Genomic DNA, 27671 nt, shown 5'->3' with positions numbered 1-27671 from the left:
ATGTATACCCGTTTGTGCAAGGTATTGTTATGAATACATGATATTTACACATTGCTTGGAAACAAATGTAGCTTATGCTGTACTGAAAGTAAAACTTTAGACAACTCCACAACACTGGAAGTTCATTAGAAGTTGTTTCTAATAAGCATACTCAGCAGGATGGGACCTAAGAAAATCCTTTAGAGAAGTTGTTAAAACTGAGGGATAATTTAGACAGCTATGTGATGTAACTTTACTAGATTTTCATACATACTTTTTTATATATGAACCTATTTGTGTTTGAGCCTTGAATGGCATTTTAAGATGGGATTGATGCCAAGAAAGCATACATTTATGCGCTATGTATTGTATAGGAGGGGAAGAGAGACAGTTGCTATCATAGAATGAATGAAATGCGATGAATGTAAGTTATGCAAAGATTCTGATGTTTGTATCGCTGTCCGATTAGAGTCAGACCCTCGGCAGTAGTGGGTCTATCTGGTAGTTAAGTCTCCGTCCAGTAGGTGGCGACGGCGCGATTTGGCTTCTGTTGCCAACTGCCGATACGTATAGATTACAGAGGAAGAAGAACCGGTGGGAAATTTGACAGTGCGCGAAAAGGTTGTTGTTCATGTTTGACCGGCATTTAACTCCATGCAAATATTAACCGGGAATTTACGAATGTTTACACGACATGGACCGGTACATATTGGTGATATCATTTTGCCAAACTGACGACGGCCTGGCGGAGGACTGTAAATGTAAGTTTTGATTTCCGTTTTGAAACATACACGAAGCTGCTACTGTAACGTTACAATGCTAACTTGACTTCATACAACCTAGCTACTCTGCTAAGGCGTAAGTATAGTCGCCATTGGTTTAAAACGTTTGTGGATACACAGTCACATAAGTTGACACCATACATGTAACGTTAAGGTCTTTCTGGTGGACCAGTTGTGCTGCCGCTTACGCTTTTACGTTAAACGTGTGAATTAAAACCGCTATACGGTTAAATAAATAGAATGTAAATAATAAAAGTTGGCAATTGACATTTCTTTCACGATATAACGTTAAGAGCATAACAGCATAGCCACAGTGTTTTTTCCTGGAAATTTCAGTATCTAAATTGATAATGGGTTAACCCATGCTATTTATTTGTTTAAGTCTGAAATAAACCAGTAACGTTAGCCTGGTTGTGACGAAGCCTGACAGCTCAGTTGTCGTTTTTCACAGGTGTGGAGCCAGTAAAACAGATATATGACAAACTTGTGGACATCTCAACCGAGGAATCAGTGAGAGGGATCTCTGTGTTTCCAGGTACAGTAACTTACAGCACTGTATGGGTATCTTTGACGCTGAAGCTGTTGTTATTCTCCCATAACTCTCCTTACCTCTTTCCCTCTGCATGTTTTCCCAGCTTGTTCTGTCAGTGGCAGCCCATCAGTTCAGAGGTGGTACTTTGCTGTTCAGGCATGCCACGGTGCAACACAGGTGAGATATTTAGACAGCTTTTACGATAATCATGGTTTATATTGCATACAACTACCTTCTCATGTGCCTACAGCCATTTTTAAAATGTGATGCAGAACATAGATGAGCAAAGTGTCCATAGATCAGAAAAAGCTTTACAAGCTTCAACCTTTGGTGCCTGTTACGTTTTCAGTACTTAACACAATTCAGTCAGCACTAAGTAGGGATTATTTTGATTGTAATTTCCTGGTCCTAATCATAAAGAGCACTCATCTCATGAAAAAATAAGTGTTACACCAATTAGTGAACCCCCTTAATCCTCGTATTGCTCGACTTTTATGAGGCTGAAATGTATCCTCATAGGTTATAATATAGTGGAGTATGGAAAATAATTGCAAAACAGTTGAGCCCATGGAAAGCAACCTTTTTGGTCACATACAATCCTAAAAAATAAGCGCCTTCCAAAGATGGTTAAGGATGAAGGAAAAAAGATGGAAATTTTGTGCTGATAGTTACGACCCTGCTTCCAAAAAAACTTGAAAAAAAAAGAGAATTTGCTGATCCTTTTTGGCAATACAATCAATGGAAAACTGTACAAAGACAATGTATTTAATGTTTGACCTCATCAGCTTCATAGTTTTTTGTATATTTATACTTATTCTGAATTTGATGCAGCAACACGTTTCAAACATGTTTGGACAGGAGCAACAAAAGACTGAGCTCTCCAAAAACACTTATTTGGAACATTCCACAGATAAACAGGTTCATTGGAAACAGGTGATAGTATCATTATTGGGTATGAAAGAGGCATCCTGGAAAGGCTCAGTTGATCACAAGCAAGGGTGGAGAGAGGTTCACCACTTTGTGAACACATGATTGAATAAAGGATGTTACTACATGGGCTTGAGAGCACTTAGTAAAGCTGTTGTGAACCTCTTTATTAATGTTATGTTTATTGATGTAGTTTTGCAGCTCAGACTGGGAGGAGATGGGGACAGGTCACCAGAAAACTGACAGTGAGGAGGAGAAGTCTTCTGCTGTGGAGTCATGTCTCAATTCTTTGAGTAATCAGGAGGCGCCTGACCAAAAGGCTGACCAGCCACCACTGTCAGAGTGAGATGACATTTTCTGTTCTTTACATAAATAAATATGCTTGTTTTTGATATTGCAGGTATGTGCCTGATACATCTATACAAGCCCATGATAAGTTGATAATATCTGAACATATTAAACCTCATTGCTGATAGTGCTGGATTTGCCACTGTAATGAGTTCATTGATGGAAACAAATTTCTATTAGATTTTTTTTTATTGTACAGTTGAGTCAGGGGATTGATTTTAAAATAATTTTCTGGTAAAAAAACCATATTATTGAAAATATTATTTGTGTCTCAAACAATGGACAGTGGGCCTGCAAGTCTTCATCTGAATGTCTTTATTGAACAGGCTGTTGGAGGAAGCTGCAGAAGGACTGCATCTGCTGTCAGACAAGCTGCCACCTCCAGGTACTGTTGGCCAGTGCATGATGCTCACGTTCTTCATCCAGTATAAACTGAGTCATCTTATCATTCTGTAGCTGTCGTTTGTAACGATGTTAACTGTGTGCCCAGTAGGGATGTAAATGTTTCAGAATATCTGGTTTGGATGAATTAGAACTGCATGATAATCCAAAATGCTTTTGCACACTACCTTTCAAATCATTTTTGGGTGTTATGATTGTCAGTACAGCACAGGCCGCCACTTCCCCCTTTTTTCTTTAACAATGAGAACAGCAATAGTCTAGTTTTCTTAAGAAGTTAGTTGACTTCACAAAACTGTGTCTCAAGTGAGAATTTTGTCTCTGCCAAAAACTTCCAGTAACGAGGAATTAAATCCTCTTTAGTGAAGCCAAACTCCTCAGCTGTATGACAAGGATCCAGTCCAATTTCAAGCAATTAGGTTTTCAAGCAATCTGCCTGCAGCAGCCTTGTAGAATAGGTGGTCTGTCGTACTTCATAAATATGCACTCACCACTGGGAAGATGGGAATACTTCTGCTCTGACTACTTTTTAACAGGCAATTCTATCTATGTTTTAAAAGATGGTGTCAGTGGAGCAACCAATTCAGTTCATTGACCCCTCCTGAAACCCTGTAGAGAAATGTATTCAAAAAGAAAAGGGGAAAAGATGTCTAAGGAATTCCTCTATGGTTTGTCCCATTTTCCTCCTCAGGTAAAGCCTTGCTGGATGTGCTGGTGATGGGCTGTGCAGAGCAGTCCCCTGCTATCAAAGACCTGCTGCCTCTGCTGGGAGCCCTCAAACATATGTCCTGCTGGCATGCTGCAAAGATCAGTGTAGTCACACGGCACATCACGGGGTGAGAAGATCAAAAGTACACATGCACTGGATTTGCACAAAGCAAATGATGAATAATCCAATCTAATATGCAGTCACACTAAGTCAAGAACAGAAACTAAAATCATTGTATGAACAGGACACCTGTACATTAGGAGTTGGAGTCAGTGTACATATGCCAATACACACATACCTATTAGTTCACTGTGGAATGCCAAACACAAGAGGCTGATGAGAAATCGCAAACAGGGTGTAAAATGCAGGAAATGCAGCAGTGTTCTGTGAATTTAAGATATTATTGTGTGTGAAATGCACTCAGGTTACCACTAGGGGGAGCTAGAGTAGGACATATGAGCAGGTGCAAAGTGATGGATGAAATCTGAGCAACATTCCTTAAGAGAAACTCATTTTAGTTAACAGCATAATAGTTTCATTAAATCCTTAGCATTATATTGCTGCTGCACTTGCCTAATTATGAAATTTGACACGAATCAAGACTTTTTTCTTAATTTACAGCAATCAGGAAGAAAAGTTCCCAAATTTCCCTTTTCCTGCTTGTTGATTGATCCTGTTTCTTTTGTTGTCCAGGTGGCAGAAAGCAGCGTCCTACCTGAGTGCTAGTCTGGTGGAGCCTGCTGACAAAGACAGCTGTATTGACCATAGAGAAGTATGGAGGGGCGGCCTGGCTATCAGAGAGAGGAAGGTAAGCACCTCAGAAACCGTAATGAGTGTGCAGAAGAAACACTCAGGATGCAGTTCTTTTTGCATAATTTATCTCACTTTTATCATCTTTACTGTAGAAAGATGGAAGAGGTGAAGAAAACATGAACTCACTTGAAGCCATACAGTATACAGCAGGAGAACAGCTCAGCACTGTTAGTTTTTGTTGAAAGCGCAATTTAATGGTTACAAACACAAAATAGAGGGTGTTGGTGACACAGGAGTCTGGGGGGCAAAGAAGCTGGCTTATTAGGAAGAGGAAGAATAAGGATTCTGAAGAGGAGAATATGTGCGTGCCTCAGCAGTATGACAAATCTGTTTGTGATTAACAAAAAGGATTTAGAAAAATGTGTGTGTGGGTGACGGCTGTTCTGCGTGCCAGAAAGGAGAAAGTAATGATTTATCTGAAAGTCTTTGTATATACTTGTATAAATCTATATACGCTTTTGAAGGACTGTCTGTGTGATTGATCATTTAGAAGCAGCAATGAAGAAAAAGGGTGTGTGTGTGTGTGTGTGTGTGTGTGTGTGTGTGTGTGTGTGTGTGTGTGTGTGTGTGTGTGTGTGTGTGTGTGTGTGTGTGTGTGTGTGTGTGTGTGTGTGTGTGTGTGTGTGTGTGTGTGTGTGTGTGTGTGTGTGTGTGTGTGTGTGTGTGTGTGTGAGGTACTGGCTGTTGAGAAAGAGAGAGCTTCTTTTGTCAACAAATGTTTTGTATGTATGTCTTCTGGACAATTACTGTAGAGAGCATGAGAAAAATCTGTCCTCTTGAACTCACCTGCTTGCTTGCCCAGAGCTTTTTCTGATGAACAGTGTTCCCTGTAGGCCGTAGCAGACAGCTCGCTGACCCCAGTGAGAGATGGCACAGAGAACAGTGCTTCCTCAAGACCCTTCTCTACTGAGTCTAATCGTGGTTCCGAGACCTGATTCATGCCTCAGTGTTTGTTCCTTTATCTTTTTCATAAGGAATTACTCATGCAGTGCACACAAGGCCATAGGGGAAAATTTCACAGATTTTCTTTGAAATTGAGTGAATTTTTGACTCAGTGGGTGATAAGTCTTTCTCTGCTGCTGAATGAATCTAGTGGTATTACTGGAGGTCACTGAGGGGTCATGGGAAATGGCTCTGCCTTGCTGGCATTGCCCTAGCAGAGCTGACCCAGCCTGACACGGCACAGCCCAGCCCGACACGGCCCCACTCTGACTTGACCTCGCTCCCCGAGGAGTCTGCTGCAATTGATTATTGGCTTCGGCAAAGGACAAAAAGAACGCCTCCTGGCAGTTTCTGTCTGTATTTAAAGTACAGCGCTGTGATGGTGTTATAGAGATACAGGTATAGTGCTGGAAGGTGTTTTTTTTTTTTTTTTTTTAAACCTTTTTAGGAATATAAAGTGTAAGAGGACATTTAGATGAAAATAATAACTTTAACAACAGCACTCAACCTTAGGTGGGTGGGGGTTTAGGGTAAGACTGGACTAAGTCCCTTTCTGACATATAAAAACGATCTGCACTGAATAACAGTTCTTGTCTGATGAATGGGTTTTCCACACTGAATCTATGAAAATGCTAATGTGTTGGACACAAGATGTCTCCTGATTTACTGAGAAATCCATTCTCAGTGTGTGCAAATTTAAGCTGATGAATGTGAAAGAAATCGTTCTGCACACTCCACTGGGTGAGGGACCACAACAAACAAGTGCATTCAGTCAAGATAAAAAAAAACTTTCAAAAATTGGATTAAGTTAAAATAAGTTTGTGTTTGTGATGTTACATTTGTCATGATGACATGATGCGAGAGAGATTGATCATCTATTGGTCATTGAAGATCACTGTTTTAGACAATGTGATTCCAACATGGCAACAGTTTGGCAACGGCCTTTTCCTGTTTCAGCAGGCACAACCAGGTCCATAAAGAAATGGTCTTTCCAGTTTGTTGTGGAAGAACTTGACTACCCTGCACCAAACCCTGACCTGAACGCTTTTAGGATGAACCAGAGCGCCTCAGTAATGCTCTGCTCTGTCTGGGGGCTGCTGCTGCTGCAGCATATTAACACCCATCGTTTTGGAGCAATGTAATGTAATGTCTGTGTGTCTGCACACTTTTGGCCATGCAGTGCACTTTATGTCCTAATAGCTTCACACACGTGCTTTTGGTGTCAAAGTGAATAGGCTGAGGTGAGCTGACAGCATTTTTTGTTGCTACTCTGGAGTCGACTTCATGCCCACTTGTACTTCTTTCTCGTTAAGTGGAGACTCTGGCAGGTGCAGAAGTTTTCTGTCTCTGGACAGAATTGGCCAATTTTGTGCCTTTTTTTTCCACGTTTCTCTGGGGAGAGGCAACAATCTGTTTCACTGTGAAGTTTCCCTTTATGTTTCATGCTTTTGGTGTTTTTTAATCTGGCTGAGATTTTCACTTGCCATTTTCAGTTTGTATCTGAAAATTTAAACTGAGGTATCTAGAAACAGCTCACTTACAGCTCAGCTCAGCTTGCATCTGCATGTTAAGTCATGGGTTTTGCAAAGAATGCCAAATGAGCATGTGTTGTCGCTGTCAGGTCAAAGTCTAGTATTTCTTAAATATCAACCTTTTAAGAACTGCATATCTTTGCTTTTTTGCTTGATGTCAATGCATGTTTAATGTAACCCACTCATTTTTCAAAGGGTTTAAGGCCTGAGAGATTGGAAAAGTTTCTTAAATCCTTCTCTTGAGGTGAAAACATGAGATTCACTCTGAAAGAACTCCACAAGAGATGGCCCCTCTGTTCCTTTAGGAACATTAGAAATCCTTTAATTGTCCCATCGGGATCTCCCCTCTGCTCGAGTCATTTCTCTTCTTTCTGGTTCATCCCATTTATAATCTTGCTTTGCACCTTTTCCACTTTTTGTAATAAGTTACTGGCCAAAAAAAAAAAAAGGTTTTATGTCAAGTTTGGGCACTTCAAAGTTTTAAAATATATTTCAAAATATAAGCACATTTAAAGGATCTTTATCAAAAATGTTAAATAAAACATCATGGCCTCTATATTGTTATCATATTTTAAAACTCTCATGTATCTCTCCTGTTATTGGCTACGTCAAGAATTAGTCACGCTGTAATCTGATGAGATGTTTATCCTAGTCCACTGGCGCGATATTGCACGCTGCAACGTTTTCTCGAGCCATCTCTGCTCTGTCTACTGAGCTGTGAGTATGCTGAGGCAAGCATGCAGCTTCTCCTTCAATAAAGTGACCTTTTCTAAGTTGCTGCCTTCAGAAGCGAGTGGGCTCCAGCAGTCAGTCAGTAAAAGCTTCTCTGTTGGAGAGCGGTGAAACAAAGGAGGATTCCCAGAGGAATAAATGCCTGTCTGAGACCAACCACCACCCCTTTACAGCTGTGTTATACATAGCATAACAACTAATATATGTATATGTGCACGTGTACAATTAACTATGCAGCCATGTGACAAAGACTTAATTTGAGAGCAAACACTTGATTGTTGCATGATATACTATAGCATCATAACAATCTGTGTGACCCTGGGGGGTTTGTGTATGCTTTATGTTGTACAACATCTAATTTCCAGCTAAAGTTGTACGATTGTGAGAGACTGGGTGTACTTTAATCAAAAGAATAACATCATTTTGCTGTTTCTCTCCTGTCTGTGTGTCTGCCACAGTCTGTGTCGGAGCTCCGCTTTGATGGCTTTTCTCTGCGCTCTCCAGTGCAGCAGATATCGGGGTCCAGTCTCTTGCAGGGTCCCTACAAAACTACAGACCACAAACTACAGTCTGAGGTGAGTTCTGAGGTCTTCACCGCCTCTCACATCTTTGATTTCCAACCTCAATCTGTCTTTTTGTTGAATTTAAGCCTTCAAACTGAAATGAGATCGTGGTCATCAGTTGAATGTTCACATGTGTGATAGTTAGCCTAATAATTAGACTGAAATGCCTTTTTTATAATTCATTCAGCCTGACATTGGTTTCAATGTGTGTTCTTGCTGGGAATGGGTGTGTTTTGTTTTGTTTTGCCCCAGCCAATCAGTGGAGAGTGACATATCTGTCCCGTGGCCATGGCCATAATTATGCAGAAATTTAAGATGAGTGAGTTACATAAAAATTCACCCCCTGTACAGATATTATGCACTGGAAAATTAGCAACAGAGACTGGTGTTTTTAGCACCAGTCTGTAATCATGTTTATTTCTGCTGCGAAGTTGGCATTTAAATGTGGAGGTCTATGGAGACTGACTTGCTTTTGGAGCCAGCCTGAAGTGGTCATTTGAGGAACTGTAGTTTTTAGCGCGCAAGTGTTGACTTCATTTTTCAGCTCCGCAGGCTGCCGCATGCTCGGCACAGATAGCTTAAAGATACCCCGTGGAGTCTTTGACCACTAGTAGCTCAATGGAAAAATAATTCTGTGTGGGTCCATGTTTTGTTTATATTGTGCATGTGTGTGATTCTCACCCTGCCTCTAGTTTCACGCTATTCAGCTGATCAGCAATTGGTGGCGGTAATATGAAATGCAGCAATATGCCAACAAAGGCTGGGAGGAATAAGACTGCTAGCAAGTAAACATGGATGTCAACAAGCTGCAATTTGAAATATTTTAAAAATCAGCTTTTCAAATGTTTTCTGAAGAAGTAATGTCATTCAGCATGTTTGTTAGACCTCAAGATTACACACATTTCTGAATGTTTGCAAGAAAATGTTTTTCGCTATGATCAAAGAAATATGGTGATCACGAGTTATTATTTCTAAGTACCCATATAGCTGCTTCCCTCTCATCCACACCATTTTCCCCACACCATTATTCACAGTTTAGCTTAACAGCTAGCTGGAATGTAGGAAGAATATCTCCCCACTCTCCCTCATACAAATATCTGATTGGAGGAATGTTTATTTAACCTGGGAAACACAGGTCGGTGGGCACAACCACAGATCTGTTTGAATCGCTGAACAAATCAGGGCAGCGATTCAGAGGTCTGGAACCAGGCAGTGTCAGAGCTGCATCTCATTTAACTTTCCCGAACACCTCAGGCAGCTACATTTATGGCTTTTATAGCCAGACAATTGCATTGTGTTTTCAAAAGCTGTTTGCCTCATTATTTCCTGTTTCTTCCTCTCTGACAAAGGTTTGTTCTCCAACATGCCTGCAGTCACCCCACAGTAGTGAGCAGATTCTTCTGCCAGAGTGCTGTAGTCCTGCTCTTGTTCCAAAAGGTCTCAGTGAGGAAACCTTGTTTGGAGACATGTAATATGTTTGAGGTTGTTCATTTATGCAGCTGGACAGAGGACTATGATGACATTATGTCTGTATCTCCATGTTGCTAACAAACTCTAGGAGAGGGTTTGATTGACAGCATGTTGAGTAGATAATGACAGAATTTTCATTTAGGGAGAACTGCTCCTTCAACCCCAGTTCAGCCCACATCTTACCTCCTTGCTAAACAGCTGAATGAGCTGCATACACTCCCATCTCTATTGATTTATGGTGGCTAGAAGGAGAGGAGTTCTGAAGGGTCACTTCCTGCTTGTCCTTTAATCACATTGAGGAAGCTGTGACAGAAAGACCTCCGGATCAGTCAGATAAATCCAATGTGCAGTATTTTATTTGCCAAATGAGTGCTGACCTCTTGTACCTGGGTTGACCTCATAGCCAGAAAACAGCATTCGAATATAGATTTATCATCTCATCACGGAGGGCCAATGGCCAGGGGGCTAACTGATCTAAATCATATGTTCCTTCTTAGATTCTGCACTCATCTATTCATCTTTCACCAGAGTTTATATACTTTTTAGGGCAAACCTCACTCTCATTTGGCATCAACTTTTTTTTTTTTTTTTTTTTTTGCCAAGTTGCATCTTTCACCATTCAATCATCAGCTTTTCCTTTTTTGTCAGATTTAGTGTCTGACATTTTTTAATGGAGTTATTTGTCTTGAGGTGATATGAGTCACTGGCAGCTTCTGAGAAACTCGAGCTCGCTGTCAGCTCGCTGTGATATCTTCATCCACAGAGTGTGTAGCCTCAGTTAATGTCAGCGTATCAACAATATTGAGTCTCAGCGACTCATATGACCTTATGTCAAGACTACTGCTTTAAGCTCTTATTAAATTAAACTCTTACAATTGATTATTCTGCCAGTTTTTATCATGACTAATCATGCTTACAAGCAAAACTAAGCAACCAACTTCATTGGAAATTACTGGTAAACACTATCAGCATATTAACATTGTGAGCATCTTAGCATGTTGACCTCAAAACACTGTTGTACCAAATAGAGCTACACAGAGCTGCTAGCATGGCTGCACACTGTTGGTTGTTTGACTTCTGTTGTTAAATTGCTAAATGTTAATATAATGATGGCAATTGTGATAATGAAGTGTTCACACTCTATTTGTATGTGTGTTGATGGTGGTTGTGTGCATCATAAAAGCTGTGTAATAGTATAAAGAGTATGCTCTGTGTGACACTAGGTCTTTTATAACAGTTGCTATAGTTCTGTAATGAGTTTTCTTATTTAGATTAATATCCGCAACAATAAAAACACACAGGAGCTGTGCCCAGGACGTTACGGCCTGATGTGGGGTCTATAGCACACGTGCATGCACGCACGCACACACACATAAACACACACACACACACACACACACACACACACACACACACACACACACACACACACACACACACACACACACACACACACACACACACACACACACACACACACACAGGCGGTCTTAATGGCATACTTGCATAAGCATTAAAGACAATCACTTTGAAAGGATGGATGTTGTACACATTAAGAAATACTGAAAATAATCTCTTCAGGAGAGAGTAGCGATTCAGAATGACTTCTGTAAGTCTGATATACTTTAATATGGTTGTTGTATTTATCTGGACCATTGTCTGCTTTGGTGTGCCTGTGTCTGGCATCAGATAGTTCATGTTTATGTTGTTCTGTGTGTGCACATTATTCCATTAACACAACAGAGCACAATAGTATAATAGTAGTATAATAGTTTAGGTGTGTGTGTGTGTGTGTGTGTGTGTGTGTGTGTGTGTGTGTGTGTGTGTGTGTGTGTGTGTGTGTGTGTGTGTGTGCGCGCGCGCCACCCATTTACATGACTGTGGTGTGTGTGTGTGTGTGTGTGTGTGTGTGTGCGTGTGTGCGTGTGTGTGTGCGTGTGTGCGTGCGTGCGTGCGTGCGTGCGTGCGTGCGTGCGTGCGTGCGTGCGTGCGTGTGATCTTATCAGATCCCTGTGCAGAGAAGCAGATGGTGGTGATTGTCTTGGCACACAATTAAAAAAAAAAACTCTGAGGACAACAAAACTATCACATTTCCAGACTGCTGGGATAACTGACTGTGAAATGACTTACTCTCACACACACATCCACAATCTAAACTGTGCTCAGATGAAAACTATTAGGCCTCCTCACTGTCAGGAGTAACTGTCGTGATAATTACACACACACACATACACACACACACACACACACACACACACACACACATACACACACACACACACACACACACACACACACACACAATGGATAAAGTTCAAGTGAAAAAGTGAAAATGGACAGCAAAGGAAATGTTGCTAAAAAAGTAATTATACATCCATTTTACACTTTTTCAAAGCGCGCTATACACATGAAATTTCTTTGAATCGTGTCAGAGTTCCTTTTTTTTATCCTCCTGACTTTATTCTCTGTATGTGAAAAAAACTTTGTATTAATTGTCAATGTTCTTCTACACAGATACAACAGCCCTGCAGCATATTCAAATGTTGACATTTAGTCTGTTGGATTGTCCTTTATAAAAGCGCCTCAACACTGTTTGTCAAGGAAGGGGAAGAGTGTCACACTGCACTTTTCTTTCAGGTCTTCAGTCCCCACATATCTGTATTCAAACACTTCCCCCTCTCCTGAGCACATGAACCTGCAGTAAAAGTTAATTGTCAGCCTGTTACTGCTGGAAACTTCCTCTTTTTTCCCTCAGCAACATCAAAACAACTACTTGTTGATGCCTAATCTGTTGAGGCTACACAAAAGACATGTTTTTCTCTTACATCTGCTTTCACAAATAACCACAGGATATGTGATTGTAAAGACTTGATGGCTGACATCACAGTGTAACAAGTTTATGTAGATTTGTGTGGTGTTTGTGAAAATAGGGCCGGTGTTGGTCAGTGATTTGCCCTCACAGCACCCTATTATATCTGGATTACTGTTAGAATGTAACAACAATGGAATGATGAACTGCCCTCACTGCTCAGCTATTCACAAGAACGTGGGACAAGATTATAGCAATCTATGTCCAAAAATGAATAAGGATAATATATGTTCCTCCTGCCAAGAAAAACATAACAGTAGTCTGAGTAAACTCATGTCGAATAATCCAGAATCATGTTTAACTATACAAAATCATTTTAAACGAGTTTCTCTTCAGTCGTTTGGACAAGGGAGTAATCAACTTTTCCAGCTTGCTCGTGAAACTGCGGATTCGTCCCAGGCTCATTAAAGTCCTCATCTACTCTTAATCTAGAAGAGTCCATCAGAAATAGGTCGCCACTTCATTCTTCGTTCCAGATCAATAAATTATGAGATTGAGATTTCAAGGTTTGCTTGGTATTCTTGTAATTTTCCATATATGCAGATGACCTGTTTTTCCATGTGACAAGTGATTTATATATTATTGATTTCCTCTTAACATAATGAGCTCATTAGATAAGTAGGACAGCTTGCACACTGTTGAAGTGAAGCCTTCTTTAAATGTGAGCTACAGTGTGTGAAGTGGGCTCCCGACAGAAAACACAAGATCTTTTGTGTGATAGGTGCTTTGTGTTATGTTTAGTAATGTTGAAACCATTAGTTCATCAACAGAAAGTTAATTGACAGTTTTTGAAGATCTATTAAGTCATTCATTGAAGACAATCTGCCAAACATTTCCTGGTACTAGTTTCTCGGTTGAGGATCTGTTCTTGTTTTATGTAATTACAAATCGATTATCTTTGGTTTCCGTACTTTTGTTTGAACAAAATGTGAAGACCTCACCTCAAACTGACTGACTTTTGACTCTTTTTGTGACATTTTTTCAACCAAACAAACAGTCAAAAAAAGAACTGATGGAAAATTGTTGGTTTCGGCTCGTCTGGATGTACCAACAGGAAGATCAGATTTCAGGCTCAGTTACACAGTATCACCTCTGAACTGGTTAGGGTTCAGTATCTTGCTCAAGGACACCTCAGTTGCATCATCTTCTTCAAACTGATGGATGGTGTCCAACTCCTCAAGCTGTTGCCTCCCAAGCCACTGTGATTTTTTTTTTCCTTTAAGATGCGGTTCTGTGTGATGACCCGGTTGTTTGTCTTCACCCTGTTCTCTTGTTTTGTTCTCCTCATTTCATTCTGTCTTGCTTCCTTCCTCCCCTCACCACCACACTCTGTCTCTTCTGTGTTTGCAGGTCTTCCATTACTACACAACAGTTTTAGATTTGGTCCAGCTGGTTAATCTGTCAGACCTGCCCGGCTTTCTGATGTCCGGAACGCAGTTTGAACTGTATCCTCATTTCTGAAGTGTGTGTGAGCATGTGTGTGTGTTTATTGGGAACCATACTACCATACATTTTCCTCAGTCCACGTTGAAATGGACCCACTTGTGTGAAACAGCTAGATGGTATGTTCAAACCTCAGTACACTGCCAACATGCAGCACTGTCGAGTTGCATTGACTTATAGATTTTAATATGCTTGAGAGTACTTATTTCTAAATAAATAAAAATAAAGGTTAGAGGTCTACAGTTTTTACAGCAGCCCGCCAGCAATTTTCCTGTCTCAAAAGGTGGCTGGTAACATCTCCTCCTCAATATTGTATTTTTTCTTCACCACCAACATACAGCAGCCTGTCTGGAAAGTCAATGAAAGCTAAACTTCTGTTGGACCAGCTGAGGTCACTGCATGGAAAGGTATCGGCCCCCGAGCTGCTCCCTTATACATACAAGTATTGGAAAATGTCCCCAGTCAAACATACAGTGGACATACAGTTGATGATGTATATCAGATTCATCTACACACTGTACCTCTGGGATTCAGAGGTACAGTGTGTGTGTGTGTGTGTGTGTGTGTGTGTGTGTGTGTGTGTGTGTGTGTGTGTGTGTGTGTGTGTGTGTGTGTGTGTGTGTGTGTGTGTGTGTGTATATATATATATGTTTGTTTCTGTTTATTTACTGTGCTTCTATCTCTAGGTTGGAGCGTTGTTCAGCCTCTCCTGTCTGATAACCCCCATTGCCCAGCCTGCAGCCAGTCAGCTCAGCTCCCAGCGCTGGAGGGAGTCTATTGCCAGGAGACCAAAGTCCTTACCTGGTAAGCCTTTTTTCATTTATTTATTTATTTTTTTAGTTTTTAATTTTCATTTTCAGGTCCTTTTCATGACCTTGTTAAATGGATGGCTGCTACAGAGAGCAGCTGTATCTCCTCCTGTTGGGAAATAAATTGGTAACTACACTGATATAGATAATAAAGCCCTCTGTTCGGGAAGCGGACTCATAAGAGGGACTGAACGAATTTCAAAAATAATTTTGGTGAAACAAATTATGAGACACAAGTGTATGGACAAGATATGAATTGGAACACAGGGATTAGATGTTCAATACGTTTGACTAACTCTTTTTACAGTATGATTATATTGGAGATAATCTCTTTCCATTTTTTTGCCTGTAGTGCCTGATGTGGAGATGAAAGGTGAGAGCGCTCACTACTTCCTGTTGGTCCAGGGCTCAGAGGACGTTGGTTGTGGGGCCTGCAGGGTCAGGATGTTGCACTCTGACAATCAAATCAATGGAGCGGCTGCCATGGCAACCATCTCCAGTTTGCTGAGAGAGAAGTCTCTGTCATCATCATCAGGTATGTTATGCTGTCAAGTTCTTAGAGCCGCACGCACGTGTGTTTCTGTGCGTGTACCACTGTCACTGTATTTAGGTGTCACTTTAATTTGCCAAACCACTTAACGCACAGCATCTCGGACCTGACAGTCTGAGAGAGTGAGAAACAGATAAAAATACAAATAATTCTATTAATAAGTGCCCCCTCCCAGACAAAACTTGTTGTTATTCTTTGTGAGTGAGGGTTAGTGGTAACATAACATAAATAATGATGTAGGAACTACAGTTTCCGTCACGTGTTGGGGGATGTAAACAGGAAATAAAATGTTGACATGTAGCCTGAGTTATCTGTGGGCTTGAGCCTGTTTATTGTTTTTGTGGACCCTGTGCACAGCTACCACTGGAATACTTTGAAACTGAAGAAAACATTAAGATGGAGAAGGCGAGTTCTGGACTTAAAAGGAGCGTCTTTTTTCTGCGAGTGATTTATAGATATTTATGGCAGATGGACATTGGAGATAATTATATCCTCAGAGGACGTTAGTCACACTGAATCTAAAGATATTTGTATCATGTCCCGTGTTCAGAGATAGGTGTGCCTAAGCCTTAAGGCTCACTGCTGACCATCTTGGTGAGTGACTCTACCTCCCACCTTATGCAGTATCTTTGCCTCATGTCTCTCTCTCCACCTCACAGTTTGAGAATCTCTGCATCAAATTTGAAGCATTTTGAGGTTTGGGAACATCTAGCAGTAATTTGTTTTCTCCAGTTTTGTAAAGAAAATCCCTCCAAGGCTCCCGTTTCTCTTAAACTGCTCTTCAGCTTAATTGGAGTAGAAGCCCCTCTGGCTTCATTGACAGAAGCTGAAGGGTTGTCATTTTCAATCAGCCTCTATTACAAAAGCAGGGCTGCATGTGTCTGTTTTGCTACCTCTTCCCCCTTATTTATTGTCCCCCTCCATCACTGCTCTGTTGAAGATTTCCTCAACTTTATCGCTAAAATAAGAACAATAAATTAAAGGAGAAAGGAATGGGGAAATGCACTGAAGTGGCAGATGGATTCACAGAGAGAGAGAAGAAAAGAGGAAAGGTGATAAGGAAGAATGGAGTGAATGTACAGATGGGTGGAGCTTGAACTGGATGGATGATAGAACAAAAACCTTGCCTGGTTATGACAGATATGTGAAGCTTGCACTGTTATTTGTTTTGTTCCCTAAACTTAAAGCTTCTTTCCTGATGAAAGTCCTTCATTGTTCTTGGGCTTTATATGATATTCAAGAGACCTACTGTGGTGTTTCCTCCCGAGAGTTCCTGCTGTTGTTAACATTTTATGCAACCTTCAGGAGACATTTTTGGAATACTTTTAAACGCGGAGTAAGACTATAAAAGGTGCCCTAACTCCTGCAATGACACAGCGTGAACACAGCACAGTTTTCATGAAAAATGAAAGTATTAAAATGCTCACCTGAGGGTTGTTGCACCTGAACAAGTAACAGGAGAGATGAGTGAAATGTCAAAAAAAATATGCATCATTTGTGTAGCAGAAGTGGGTTTTTTTTTCTTTGCCTTCCTGTAAATCATGTTGTGACCCCTGAGGATTATCTGTTGATCCCTGAGAGGCACCCTGACCCCCAGGGGTGGGAACCACTATACTAATCCTTAGAATGTTAAAGCAATGAATCCAAAATAGCACAAATACAAATTGATGTTTACAAATGATCTAATTATTCTCTCGTTTTTCCTCTCCCTCCTTCTCTTTGTTGGACCAGGAGGCGCGGTGGGCAGCATCCTCAGCCCTCTGCCCTGTCTCCAGGGAGACAGCCTGCTGGAGAGAGAGAGGAAGGTGACCCAGGTCCAGACGCTGGCACTCAAAGAATATCTCAGTAAGTAATACACTTAAAGAGCTCCTGTCGTGGAAAACACATCTCAGAATATACACATACTTTTAAGAACAAAAAGTAGGTGTTGGACATTATGTAGACAGCAGAAAATGATCACACACTACAGATTTTATCACCGTTTTTGTTGTAATTTAGTGTTACCATTGTGCTTTTTTTTTTTTGCTTGCATGCTAATGTATGGTAATAAGCCAAGCTCTCCGAACAGCACCTTGAGCTCTCTAAGAATATGTCAATCAAAATACTGTGCCCCCAAGCAGGATGGCGAGGTGACCTCTCACAGAACAGTGGAGGAGAGAACGGATTTTCAGTGTCATGGGAACAGATTTTTCACACACAGATACAAATAACACGACATACTTTCATAAGTGCTGTGTGTCTTCTCATTAGGAACATTGTTGTTTAAAAAAAATGGGATTATTTGAGAGGTGTGTGTCGGCCTCATACCGCTAACCCTTTCCTGACCCCTAAGATGGCTGCTGGCTCACACCCCTCATTAGCTGGTCCTTTTCAGCATGTCGTCATCTTGAAATTAAGTCTTTCTGGCTTGGGGATCAAAAAACATGATATATAATTTACAATGTAATGGATGGAAGAATACATCATACCACGTGCTTCATGGCACATCGCTTCAAAAAGTCGTCTCATTTGATAAAGTAATTAGGGGTGAAAGGAGTAGTCGATTAACCATTCAGTCCACAGAAGCCGAACCAGAAGCTGCTTTTATAATTGATTCATTTTTCTACTGAAGATGAGATAAGATATAAGTTTATTGATCCCATGAAATTATGTTGTTACAGACAGCAATAATAGCAAGAATGAAGAGGGAGATTTAGAGAAAGAACAAATAGACAATAAAAAGGAATACGATATAGAATCACCTATATATATCATATGCATCCAGTATATAAAAATGAAGTTGCCTTTAGAAGGATGGCTGAGTTTCTTAATGGAAAATTTGCACATGGTAGGATATGGTTAATAAAACAGTCTTTTTTACTATTGCACAGTTGAAAATACATAACACAGAAGAAAAAATATATAAGCCCAGTAAAAGAAAATGTAATATTGCACAAGATATTTGCACGGATGTGGTGGATATTAGCAAATGTTAACGCAGTAGTGCAAACAGTGGGTTTGTGATGTGAAACAACATCAACACAGTGCTATGTAAAATGAGTTTAACAGTCTGAAAGCTGTTGGAATGAAGGACCTGCGGTAGTGGTCCTTGTTACACAGTGGATGCAGCAGTCTGTTTTTGAAGGAGCTCCTTAATGCCCCCACTGTCTCATGCAGGGGGTGAGAGGGGTTGTCCATGATTGATGTCGGCATGGCTAAGATGCTCCTCTCACCCACCTCCTCGATGCTGTCCAGAAGGCAGTCCAAGACAGAGCCAGCTCTCCTGACCGGCTGGTTTCTGTGCCTCTCAGAGCTCCCACAACCCCAGCAGACCACTGTGTAGAAAATTACAGATGCCACCACAGTGTCATAAAACGGTCTTAACCGTCTCCTACACACTCCAAAGGACCTCAGTCTTCTGAGCTGTGTTGTCAGTACAGTCCAGTTTGTTGATGAGGTGAACATCCAGGTTTTTGGTATGCCATCTTTGGGGAATATGAAAATTCCAAATGCTTCTTAAATGTCAAGATCTGCTCGTTCTCTCTATTTATGTTCTAATAAATTGAATATATTTGTGTTTTGTAAGGTTGGTCAGATAAAACAAGAAATTTGAATATACCATTGTGGGATGTGGGAATTGCAGCAGGCCTTTTTCAACATTTTCTCACATTTCTATTAATAACTATTGTGATGAAATTGGCAAATGCTTTCAGCTCTTTCATTTATAACATAACACAGTGCTGGTACTAAATATTGTAGTAATTAAAAAATCATTTCTTTGAAACAAGTAAAGCCAGACCAACAGTGTGCTGCTGTGCCATACGTGTTGGCTTTCTTCAGTCACCCGCTGTTTAAAAAAACAGTGTGAAGAGTCCTAAGGGTCGAAATTCAATTGAGATTAAATGTTAGTCTGTAAGATATGTATTCATACCCGAGACAAAGCCAAATGGACAGAAGAGACGGATCAGCTGTCGGCGCCACTCTGAGCTTCCTGAACTGTCATCAGTTTGAGCTCTCAGCTCTCTCCAGCCCTCAGCACTGGCTGCTGCATAGAAAGAGTGTTGAAATATCATTATTTTACAGACACACATATTTCCCCTTGGCGGGCGAAGATAGTGTAACAGCAGTGGAGTGGAGCCAGATTAAAGGAAGTGGAGTGAAATTCCTCAAACTTGAGGAAAAGCAATAGGGCTGTTCTTTGAAAAGGCTGTGAGCAGAATGAAGAGCCCTGACAGACCAGAGGCCTTAATGAAATTCATTGCAATATATTCTGACTCGGCATTAAATTGGGAAAAAGCATGTCCTTATAAGTTGCAAAAGTTAGAAGTACTGTTGGAAGTTTTTGTCATTTTATGAAGTGTGTGTGTGTGTGTGTGCGTGCGTGCGTGCGTGCGTGCGTGCGTGCGTGCGTGCGTGCGTGCGTGCGTGCGTTGTCGTACAGGCTGTAATCACTCTGTGATAAGTATGCAAGCTGATCTATGCGCATGCCAATGATTTCATTTATTATTTTTCTCAGTTTCAGTTTCACTGGATGTCAAACTCTCAACTGTTTCTAATGTAATGTTGAACTTTTTTTAATTGCCCCATCAGAGAGAGGTATAGGATGTCTGGTTTGGTTGGTTTATTGCCCAGCCATATGCATTGCTGTTATTTTGGACTACCAGCATGTATGATTACCCAGTGCTGCTTTGAAATAAAACTAATTAAAGGAATAGACTCCTGTTTTGGAGGAGAATCAACAACCCACTCATTAAGCAAGAAGCACACTGAAGCCAAAGTCCTCCACCAGGTTTAACAAGTTTACCAGTGAGCCAAGAACAAAATCTGAGATGTTGCCAAAATGAAAACAAGCCTCTGTTTGTGTGTCCAGAGCAGAAACAAGAAGCATCGGTCCCGACCTCAATACCTGTGAATGACTTGAAGGTCATTGTGAGTGTGGCCAGGGAGCAGTATCTGAAGATGATTGACTCCACTCTGCCCTCTGCTGCCACCTGTCTGACAGACAGGCAGGAGAGCACAGCCACCAAGAACTCAAGTAAGAAAGATACCAAAAACACATCCATTCATGTAGATTACCCACAGACCACCTTTTCTTACATCATCCTGCAATATTAAGTGAACAGTACAAGAGAAATCTCATAGTTCTGTGTGCAAAAATCAACACATGCATTAGAGGAAACTCTGTGTGTTCACCCATTTACCAAAATACATATTCTGACATGAGTGCTTCAGTATTTACGCACATTCATAGGATGACGATTTTAGGAAACAATGCCAGCTAATAATACACAAATGAAATTGAAAGCAATAAAAGGAGTTCCAGCCTGCAGCCAGAGCTAAATGTGAACAATGAGGGTGCTGCTGGTTTTAAAATCGTAGCTGTTGGGCTAATAGACTTGCATGTCAAGCAGTTTTCATGTCATAAATGCTGTGACGTTATTTGCCAATTATTGCCTGCATCTGTACCAGCAAATCAACACTTGTCTGATTGTCTAACACAGTCCACATAATGGCTTTGTCTTTGTGTGTATCCTCCCGATTTTCATGTCCTGTGCCATTTACGTGTATTTAGCTCTACAGGACCTTGCAAGAAGCGAGCCAGTCAGAAGGGATGATAGGTGTAAACATGTAGAAACATACATTCTGCACTACACATGCACTGCACTACATATTTCTTTTCCATAATCCTTGCCCACCCTCTACTCTGGAGATGGGAATGTCGTTGACAGCAATAAACAGCTCCCGAAACCCAGTGTCTGCATTACCTGAAGGTGTGAATGACTTTGTGTGGGAGCGCTTCAGTCTTTTCATATCGCACACACTTACCACCTCAGGCCATCACTGTGCATGTCGGCAGTGAACCTGCTGTACACAGCTTCATCGCATTTCTGTCCTCCTTGAGATAACATGCAATCTTCTTGTCCAAACACAAGAAAAGTGCAGACTGCAGAGTGATGATATTTTGGATGGTGTGATTGTATCGGTTCAGGTTTTTGTCCGCCAAGGGTTCAGTGTCCTGGCTCAAGTGAGAGTGGGGATAACTCTTGTAATCCATCAGTGATTGGAGAAGCGGTCAGATCCTTAAGTAGCAATACCACACCGAAAATACTCCAATACATGTAAGAGTCCTGCTTTCAAGCACTGCTTAAGTAAAACTATCGAAATATCAGAAGTTTTCTGAATGTATCTCACGTCAAAGTAAAATGCTCCCTGTCCTTTAGATGTATTGTTGTATTGTAGTAGAAGATTAAAGTTGCATAAAATGGAAATACTCAAGGAAAGTACAAGCACCTCAGATTTGTACTTCAGTACAGTCCTTGAGTAAATGTATTAACCTATATTCAACCTTTGTAGTCCATTATACAATACATGGTCCTCATATGAGGCCTGTACTGGGTAGTTTCTCTGAAATATAATTAATGTCAAACATGTACTGTCTGACTGATTTTTCCAGTTCAGCTCTATATCCTTTAAGGTGCTGTGCATGGTTGTCCATCAGCATTTTAAAACCACTGTGAGCTCCGGCTGCACAGGTCAAGCAGTGTCAAGCAGCATAAAAGCTGAGCAGTTATTGGTATTTCTGGACATGTCCTTATCAGACAACTAAAGCCTTATATTCACAGCGAAATGTCTGTTCTATTCAGCTCACTGTACCTTTGTGTCTGCTTCATAATGTGAAGCACCGTGTGACTGCAGTTTCTGTGGAATCAACTGATTGTTCTTCAATCTGCTATGAAGAAAAGGGAAGCAGTCACTTTTCATTGCCATGCAGACAAACAGAAATGTTTGGCTCACATTGAGAGATGCTTGTTGTTTTGTCATTGAAGGGTTTCAGACCGTTTCCCAGCTGCAAGCCGACTGGCCTGAGAGGAGTGTCCTCCTCAACATAGAGAACCTGCAGAGGAGACGACAGAAGAGGAGGTAAATGACAATTAAATAGACGCATGACAGCGACGTGTTCGTCATCTGCTGGATTTAATCTACAGTGCACTTTATGTGTCTTAGATTTGGTCTGTTAGGTCCAGGCTCCAGCGATGGTCTGCTGGGTCCTAAAGACAGTCAGAAAGGCTTGTCTTCTTTACTGGACGCAAGAGAATTTCTGAAACACTTCACATCTGATGGCCTGCCAACTGGGGAGCTGCAACCACTGGCTATCAACAGAGGGTAGGCTCAGTCATCTCAAATTGATTTAATTGAGTTTAATGAAGGGGCAGATGAATTTTCTTTGACAAACTGTTTGTTTCTCCTCCCTCCCCCTCCTCTCTTGCTGTTCAGTAATAATGTGTTTCAGTTGTCACCAGACCTCTCTCCAAGGAGAGTCAGCCAGATGCCCTTCAACAAAGCCTCAGCGTCACATTACCATGGCATAGAGTAAGTTTCTTTAAACTATTCAGCTGCAGTAACTGCTATTGTATGCTGCGGGCAGCTATGAAACGTTTCTTATCAGTAGCAGCTCAGACAGAAATTTTAATTAGTTTTATTTGTTCGTCTAGGTTCTGCCTGGACAAGCAGCGGTCCTTGGACCGGGACCAGGCCTTTGTAAAACTCCAGTCCCGTCTGATTCGGTATGAGACCCAAACCACCTGCTCCAAGGAGCCCTGTGCCCTCCCTTTTGCCCTCAGCCCCGCCCCCTCCCCTGCTGTGATGTCAGAACCAGGAAGTGTGCCTGACGGAGAGACTCTGCAGAACGCTGATGTAGCGCGACTCAAGCGCAGGTCGCGGGACGCAGATATTATCGGAGGTTATCCTCGCAAGAGGTACGGACGGTGATGGTGTATGTCGCTCCTGATTACCATTGGTGGATGGATGGGCGGGTCTTCAGGCGGTGGTTGTGGTATGTGGAATGTTGTCGCTTCAGTGTTGGGAATGTTAACCATGTTTGTGTGTTTGTCAGGCTGGTGAAGTCAGAGAGCAGCGACTCCCTCTGTTCTCAGAGCAGCGGCAGCAGTGGGACACACCCTGCCCTCAGGTCTCTACGACAACAGCCGAGCAGATCCCAGTCGACCTCCTCGACCAATAGTCCTCTTTCCTCTTCAGCAGGAAGACGCACATCCTCAGGTACAACAGAAACAGTGATCCTGCTTTGCGTTAGGTTATTTTCCACGCACTAGTGTAATCAGTGTTGTTATTAGTGCATGGTGTCAGTGACAGGACTAAGAAACATCCCTCTGTTTGTTGTAGTCAAGTGCTTCGGTGCTAGAACTTCAAAACTGGCAAATATTCCACCATTAAATAAATTCATGAGCTAAATGTATATATGACCAACATAGAATGGTGCACAATGATTGAAAAGTCAGTGAATCCTCACCCTTAATTTCTTGATGTATGGAGTGGAAGCAAGACAACAAATGTCTGTCATCATGTACAATAACAAACTGTATTTTTATGGGATGTTTTATCAAATAAATTTAGAGGCGTGTGATTATAGCATCAAAAAGCTACCAGTTAAGCTATCCAATAATCTCTTAGAAATCCTTTCGTATCAGAGGATTTGCAAATTATCTCCATATTTCAGTCTTTATTCCACATCATTTTGGAACAACATGCTTTAGATAGATCCTTTTTTTTTGTTTTTTAAAGAATGGTTTTTATGGATCTTTTTTTCACTAATTCCAATTTTACTGCAAGCCCTTTATTAGGAGGTGTGAACGTCTGCTGACTTAAAATGCTTATGTCTTAACAGGAAATCCTGAAACCACGTTTGAGCTGTTTAAATTTTACAAACATACTTATTCATATCGATATTATCAGGATTATTTTTATTTGCTATTTGATATGATAAAGATTTGTACTGCCATGATGGTAATATCTTATTGTTCATTTTCCTGATGTTACTGCCCAGGTTTGGTGACTCTTCCCTCTGCTGACAAACCTAAACCTCAACAGCAGAGGACACATCATGGACAAACAGAAGACAAAACCGCCAAAGAGTCACGCTCCCAGAAACACAACAGAGTGAGTGTTTGCATGCAATGAGATAAACGTAACTGATACATTGTAAACAAGTCCTTATCAAAGCATTTCAAGCTCACATGTTTTCTAGTAGTAGTATGTAATGGGGGTCAAATTAATGTGCCTACAAGTTTCTTGCTAGGCAGCACTTTGGCAGCAGACATTGACCATGAGAACAAAATACGTCTCATACCAAGTAATTGGCGTTGACCTTAAAATTTCAGTGTAATATGAACTTCTCACCATGTTGGATAAGTATTCTTGAAAGTATGGTTTATTACAGCTTTGGTTTTATGATTTTTTTAAAAGCAATGCACTAGTAGTTCAGCACCTATCAGGCCTCCAGCAGGTCATCAAGCTGATGTTAGCATCGCTTCAGTAAATAGAGCTGTAAAGAGATAAACAGCCTGGTTTGCCAGCCGGCTGTGGTCATTCTGCCTCTGTTTGACGGGGAAAAAAGCTGAACCCTCGAGACTTTTAAGACCTGCCAATGAAGACAGGAGAGCTGTGCTGTGTTCACGATGCCCTTTGAAAACAATGGTAATAACAGTCATAGAAATCGGTCTTAGTTTTAGCAGATTTTTAGCGAAATGTTGTCATAATCGATGAAGCGATGGCTGGAGGCATGAATATATAGCGTTCCTGTGATATTCGCCTCTTCAGCAATGAAAAAAAAAGAAATCGTTTACTCTCCCTACTTAAATCTGAAAATTGAATTGCTCCCCCACTCACTATAAACGTCATACACACAGACACGGTGGCAGACAGACCGAGTTGTGCAACAGCTCAAGTGAAGATCAGCGTTTTACGTGCGATCACTGTAAATGTGTGGGCTGCATTATAATGTCCCCGCAAAGGCACTTTACTGTAACTATAGCATTATCACATCAGCCGCCGCCTGCCTCCACAGACAAACACACTTTTCACTCTCATCTTTGACGTATTTGCACAGTGTGTGCAATGACAGAAACACATGCATGGATAAATGCATAAGTGCACGCACGCACGCACACCGTTTCCTCTGTCCCATGTACAGCTCACAATCTGCATCCCAACCTTGACTTGTTCTGATTTGTGATTGCTATGCAAACAGGCTTATCATCCAAACCCAAGTATAGGAAAGAACAGTTGGTCCTGTTCAGAAATAATGATAGCAGTTTATTCGGGACAGAGATTAAAAGCTGCCTTTCTGCTCCTCATGAGACTGCGTGGCACAGATGATTCCTCACAATAATTTATGGCGTTTCATCAGAACAGTCAATGTGACAAGATTAAAGACAGATCTATTTATTTCAGGGATGTTGTTTTCCCTTTCAGTGCTACCAGTAACATATTTGTATGTTTCTTCCTGCTCATGCTGTGAATGTAAACTCTGCACAAGGACGTCCCCCAAAGTCAAGATATTTTGACATCCCCTCCTTTTAAAAAAAGGGAGTTGTGCTAAAATTAGTTGTTCTGAACCTCGTCAGGTGGTTAGGGAGTAAGCACAACTCCATTTAATGTTTTGACAATTGTGCTAATATGAAATTGCGCATGTGTCTGTGTGTGTGTCCTCAGATGCTGCTGGAGGTAGTCGCTAAAACACTCAAACAGCACGGGATCACTGCCGAGCATGAGTGCTTTGAGGCCTGCAGCAAAAGACTGTTTGATATCTCGAAATTCTATCTCAAGGTTCGTCTTTTTACTGCCCACACACAGTCAGCGCTGTCCTCCCTTTCTTTATTTGTATGCTTCTTGTACCGCAAATGTTTGACCATATGTTGTGTTTTGTCATAGATCCTCACAACAAATTAGCACAATAATGGCAACACCTTTGTCTGTTATGCTATTTCTGCCAAATTTTGTTTCATAGAATATGAACAATGGGTAAAAACTGCCTGATTTGCCAGCAAAGTATTCAGATCTTTTACTTTGAAGCAACAATACAACAATGTAAAAGTCCTGTTAAAATTCATGAGTTCATGAGTATACTTTGATGTTTGTAGCTGATCGAGAAGAAGCTAATTTATCTACTTCATGTTCTGTTGGGTAGTGTCAGATGTTTTCTTTATTTCGTTCAGCTAATTCTTTGTTTTGTAAGGAATGTGCAGCACTGCAGGCACCTCAGCTTTATGTAGGACCAGCATCCACCTGAGAGGGGCTGTGGTTTTTTGACAGGAGCAGAACGAGCCTTAATTTCTTTGTTAACTTTTTGCCGACTTGTCAGCTGCTGTGACCTAAAATGTTTGATTCATATGATGCAAAGCCCATGTGATTATATCTCTATCTCTGTGATCCTCCTCTTCTGCTGCGTGATCCCAGGATCTGAAGACATCTCGGGGTCTCCACGATGAGATGAAGAAGGCGGCCGGCAGTAACGTCAAACAGGTAACGCCACTGCTGGTCCTCAGGCGGTTCAGCTCTCCTCAGCCTGAAACAGCTAAAGGTTCTTTCCTCTCACTGCAGGTCATTGACTGGGTGCTGGAGAAGACCTCGAAGAAGTAAAAACAGTCTGGAGGAAGAAGTGGGGAAAAACATCTCTTTTGATATGGGGTTTTGTTTCATGGGTAAAGGAGGGTTCCACCTTAACAAAAGAAAGCGTGGTGTTGCATCACATTTCCACATAATTATAAGAGACTTTGTTTTTTTAAGCCTTCCTGATTAGTTGTAAACGGTCACATTAAGCCTGTTTTAATGATCTTAATCCTTTGTTTAATTTCACTCATTCTTTCACTGCGGCAATCAGAAAGCAACATATTATGTTTTCAGATGTGTTCTGTTTTTGTATTGTTGTTGTGTTTTTTTCTATCCTGACACTCTCCCACTGCTCCTGAGCCTTGCAGCAGAAGTACACTCAGCTCCGGCTGCAGTCACTGAGAGGCTGCGAGGGCTTCACGCTGGCTTCAGGTTTCACTCGTCTTTCCTTTGTAACAGCTTTCAGACGTGATTTTAAATCCTTTCCTGCTTGTTCCTTTTTTATTCTAAACACACTAATAATTTTAAGGCTTTATGGATGTACATATTTTATCTTTGTGTTTCACATTTTACCATTTGTAACATAATAAAGTGTTTGTGAATCTTATCACATTCGGATTTGTCCTGTTTGTTGTCAGTTCAGGTTGATCGAGAACACAACCGCAACCCATCCATCCATCCATCCATTTTCTATACCAACTATCCCTTTTCGGGGTTGCGGGGGGCTGGAGCCTATCCCAGCTGTCAACAGGCGAGAGGCAGGGTACACCCTGAACCGGTCGCCAGTCGATTGCAGGGCAACATATACAGACAGACGACCATTCACGCTCACACTCATACCTAAGGACAATTTTGAGTCACCAATTCACCAATTAACCTAATGAGCA

General features: G+C 41.2%; 1 protein-coding gene across 2 annotated transcripts; it reads left to right on the top strand.

Annotated features, from left to right (window-relative positions):
- The first annotated feature begins 585 nt into the window (after positions 1-585).
- On the top strand, positions 586-27398 carry mtbp (MDM2 binding protein). 2 transcript variants are annotated; one of them, XM_070966635.1, is made up of 23 exons: positions 586-740; positions 1213-1296; positions 1397-1470; positions 2414-2562; positions 2895-2953; positions 3659-3803; positions 4370-4484; positions 8154-8270; positions 13948-14042; positions 14381-14447; positions 14727-14844; positions 15202-15384; positions 17131-17244; positions 20249-20413; positions 22206-22299; positions 22384-22542; positions 22654-22749; positions 22872-23135; positions 23273-23436; positions 24221-24333; positions 25888-26001; positions 26632-26697; positions 26776-27398. In XM_070966635.1, the coding sequence occupies exons 1-23, from the start codon at positions 674-676 to the stop codon at positions 26812-26814; spliced, it is 2661 nt and encodes an 886-aa protein (XP_070822736.1). In that variant the 5' UTR covers positions 586-673; the 3' UTR covers positions 26815-27398. The 2 variants fall into 2 exon arrangements, with proteins under 2 accessions (XP_070822736.1, XP_070822737.1); XM_070966636.1 differs by having other exon boundaries at positions 613-740; positions 17134-17244.
- Positions 27399-27671: the final 273 nt, after the last annotated feature.

This window comes from Chaetodon trifascialis, chromosome 7 (genome assembly GCF_039877785.1).
Source record: "Chaetodon trifascialis isolate fChaTrf1 chromosome 7, fChaTrf1.hap1, whole genome shotgun sequence".
In the NCBI taxonomy this organism is placed as follows: domain Eukaryota; kingdom Metazoa; phylum Chordata; class Actinopteri; order Chaetodontiformes; family Chaetodontidae; genus Chaetodon; species Chaetodon trifascialis.
This window is presented reverse-complemented; position numbering and strand designations above follow the sequence as displayed.

Bases quoted from the DNA above. Each gene is read 5' to 3' on its own strand.
- mtbp (XM_070966635.1), top strand. From the start codon at position 674: ATGGACCGGTACATATTGGTGATATCATTTTGCCAAACTGACGACGGC. The intron at 15,385-17,130 runs GTATGTTATGCT...TTGTTGGACCAG, and splicing joins GTCTCTGTCATCATCATCAG to GAGGCGCGGTGGGCAGCATC. The intron at 23,136-23,272 runs GTACGGACGGTG...TGTGTTTGTCAG, and splicing joins GGAGGTTATCCTCGCAAGAG to GCTGGTGAAGTCAGAGAGCA.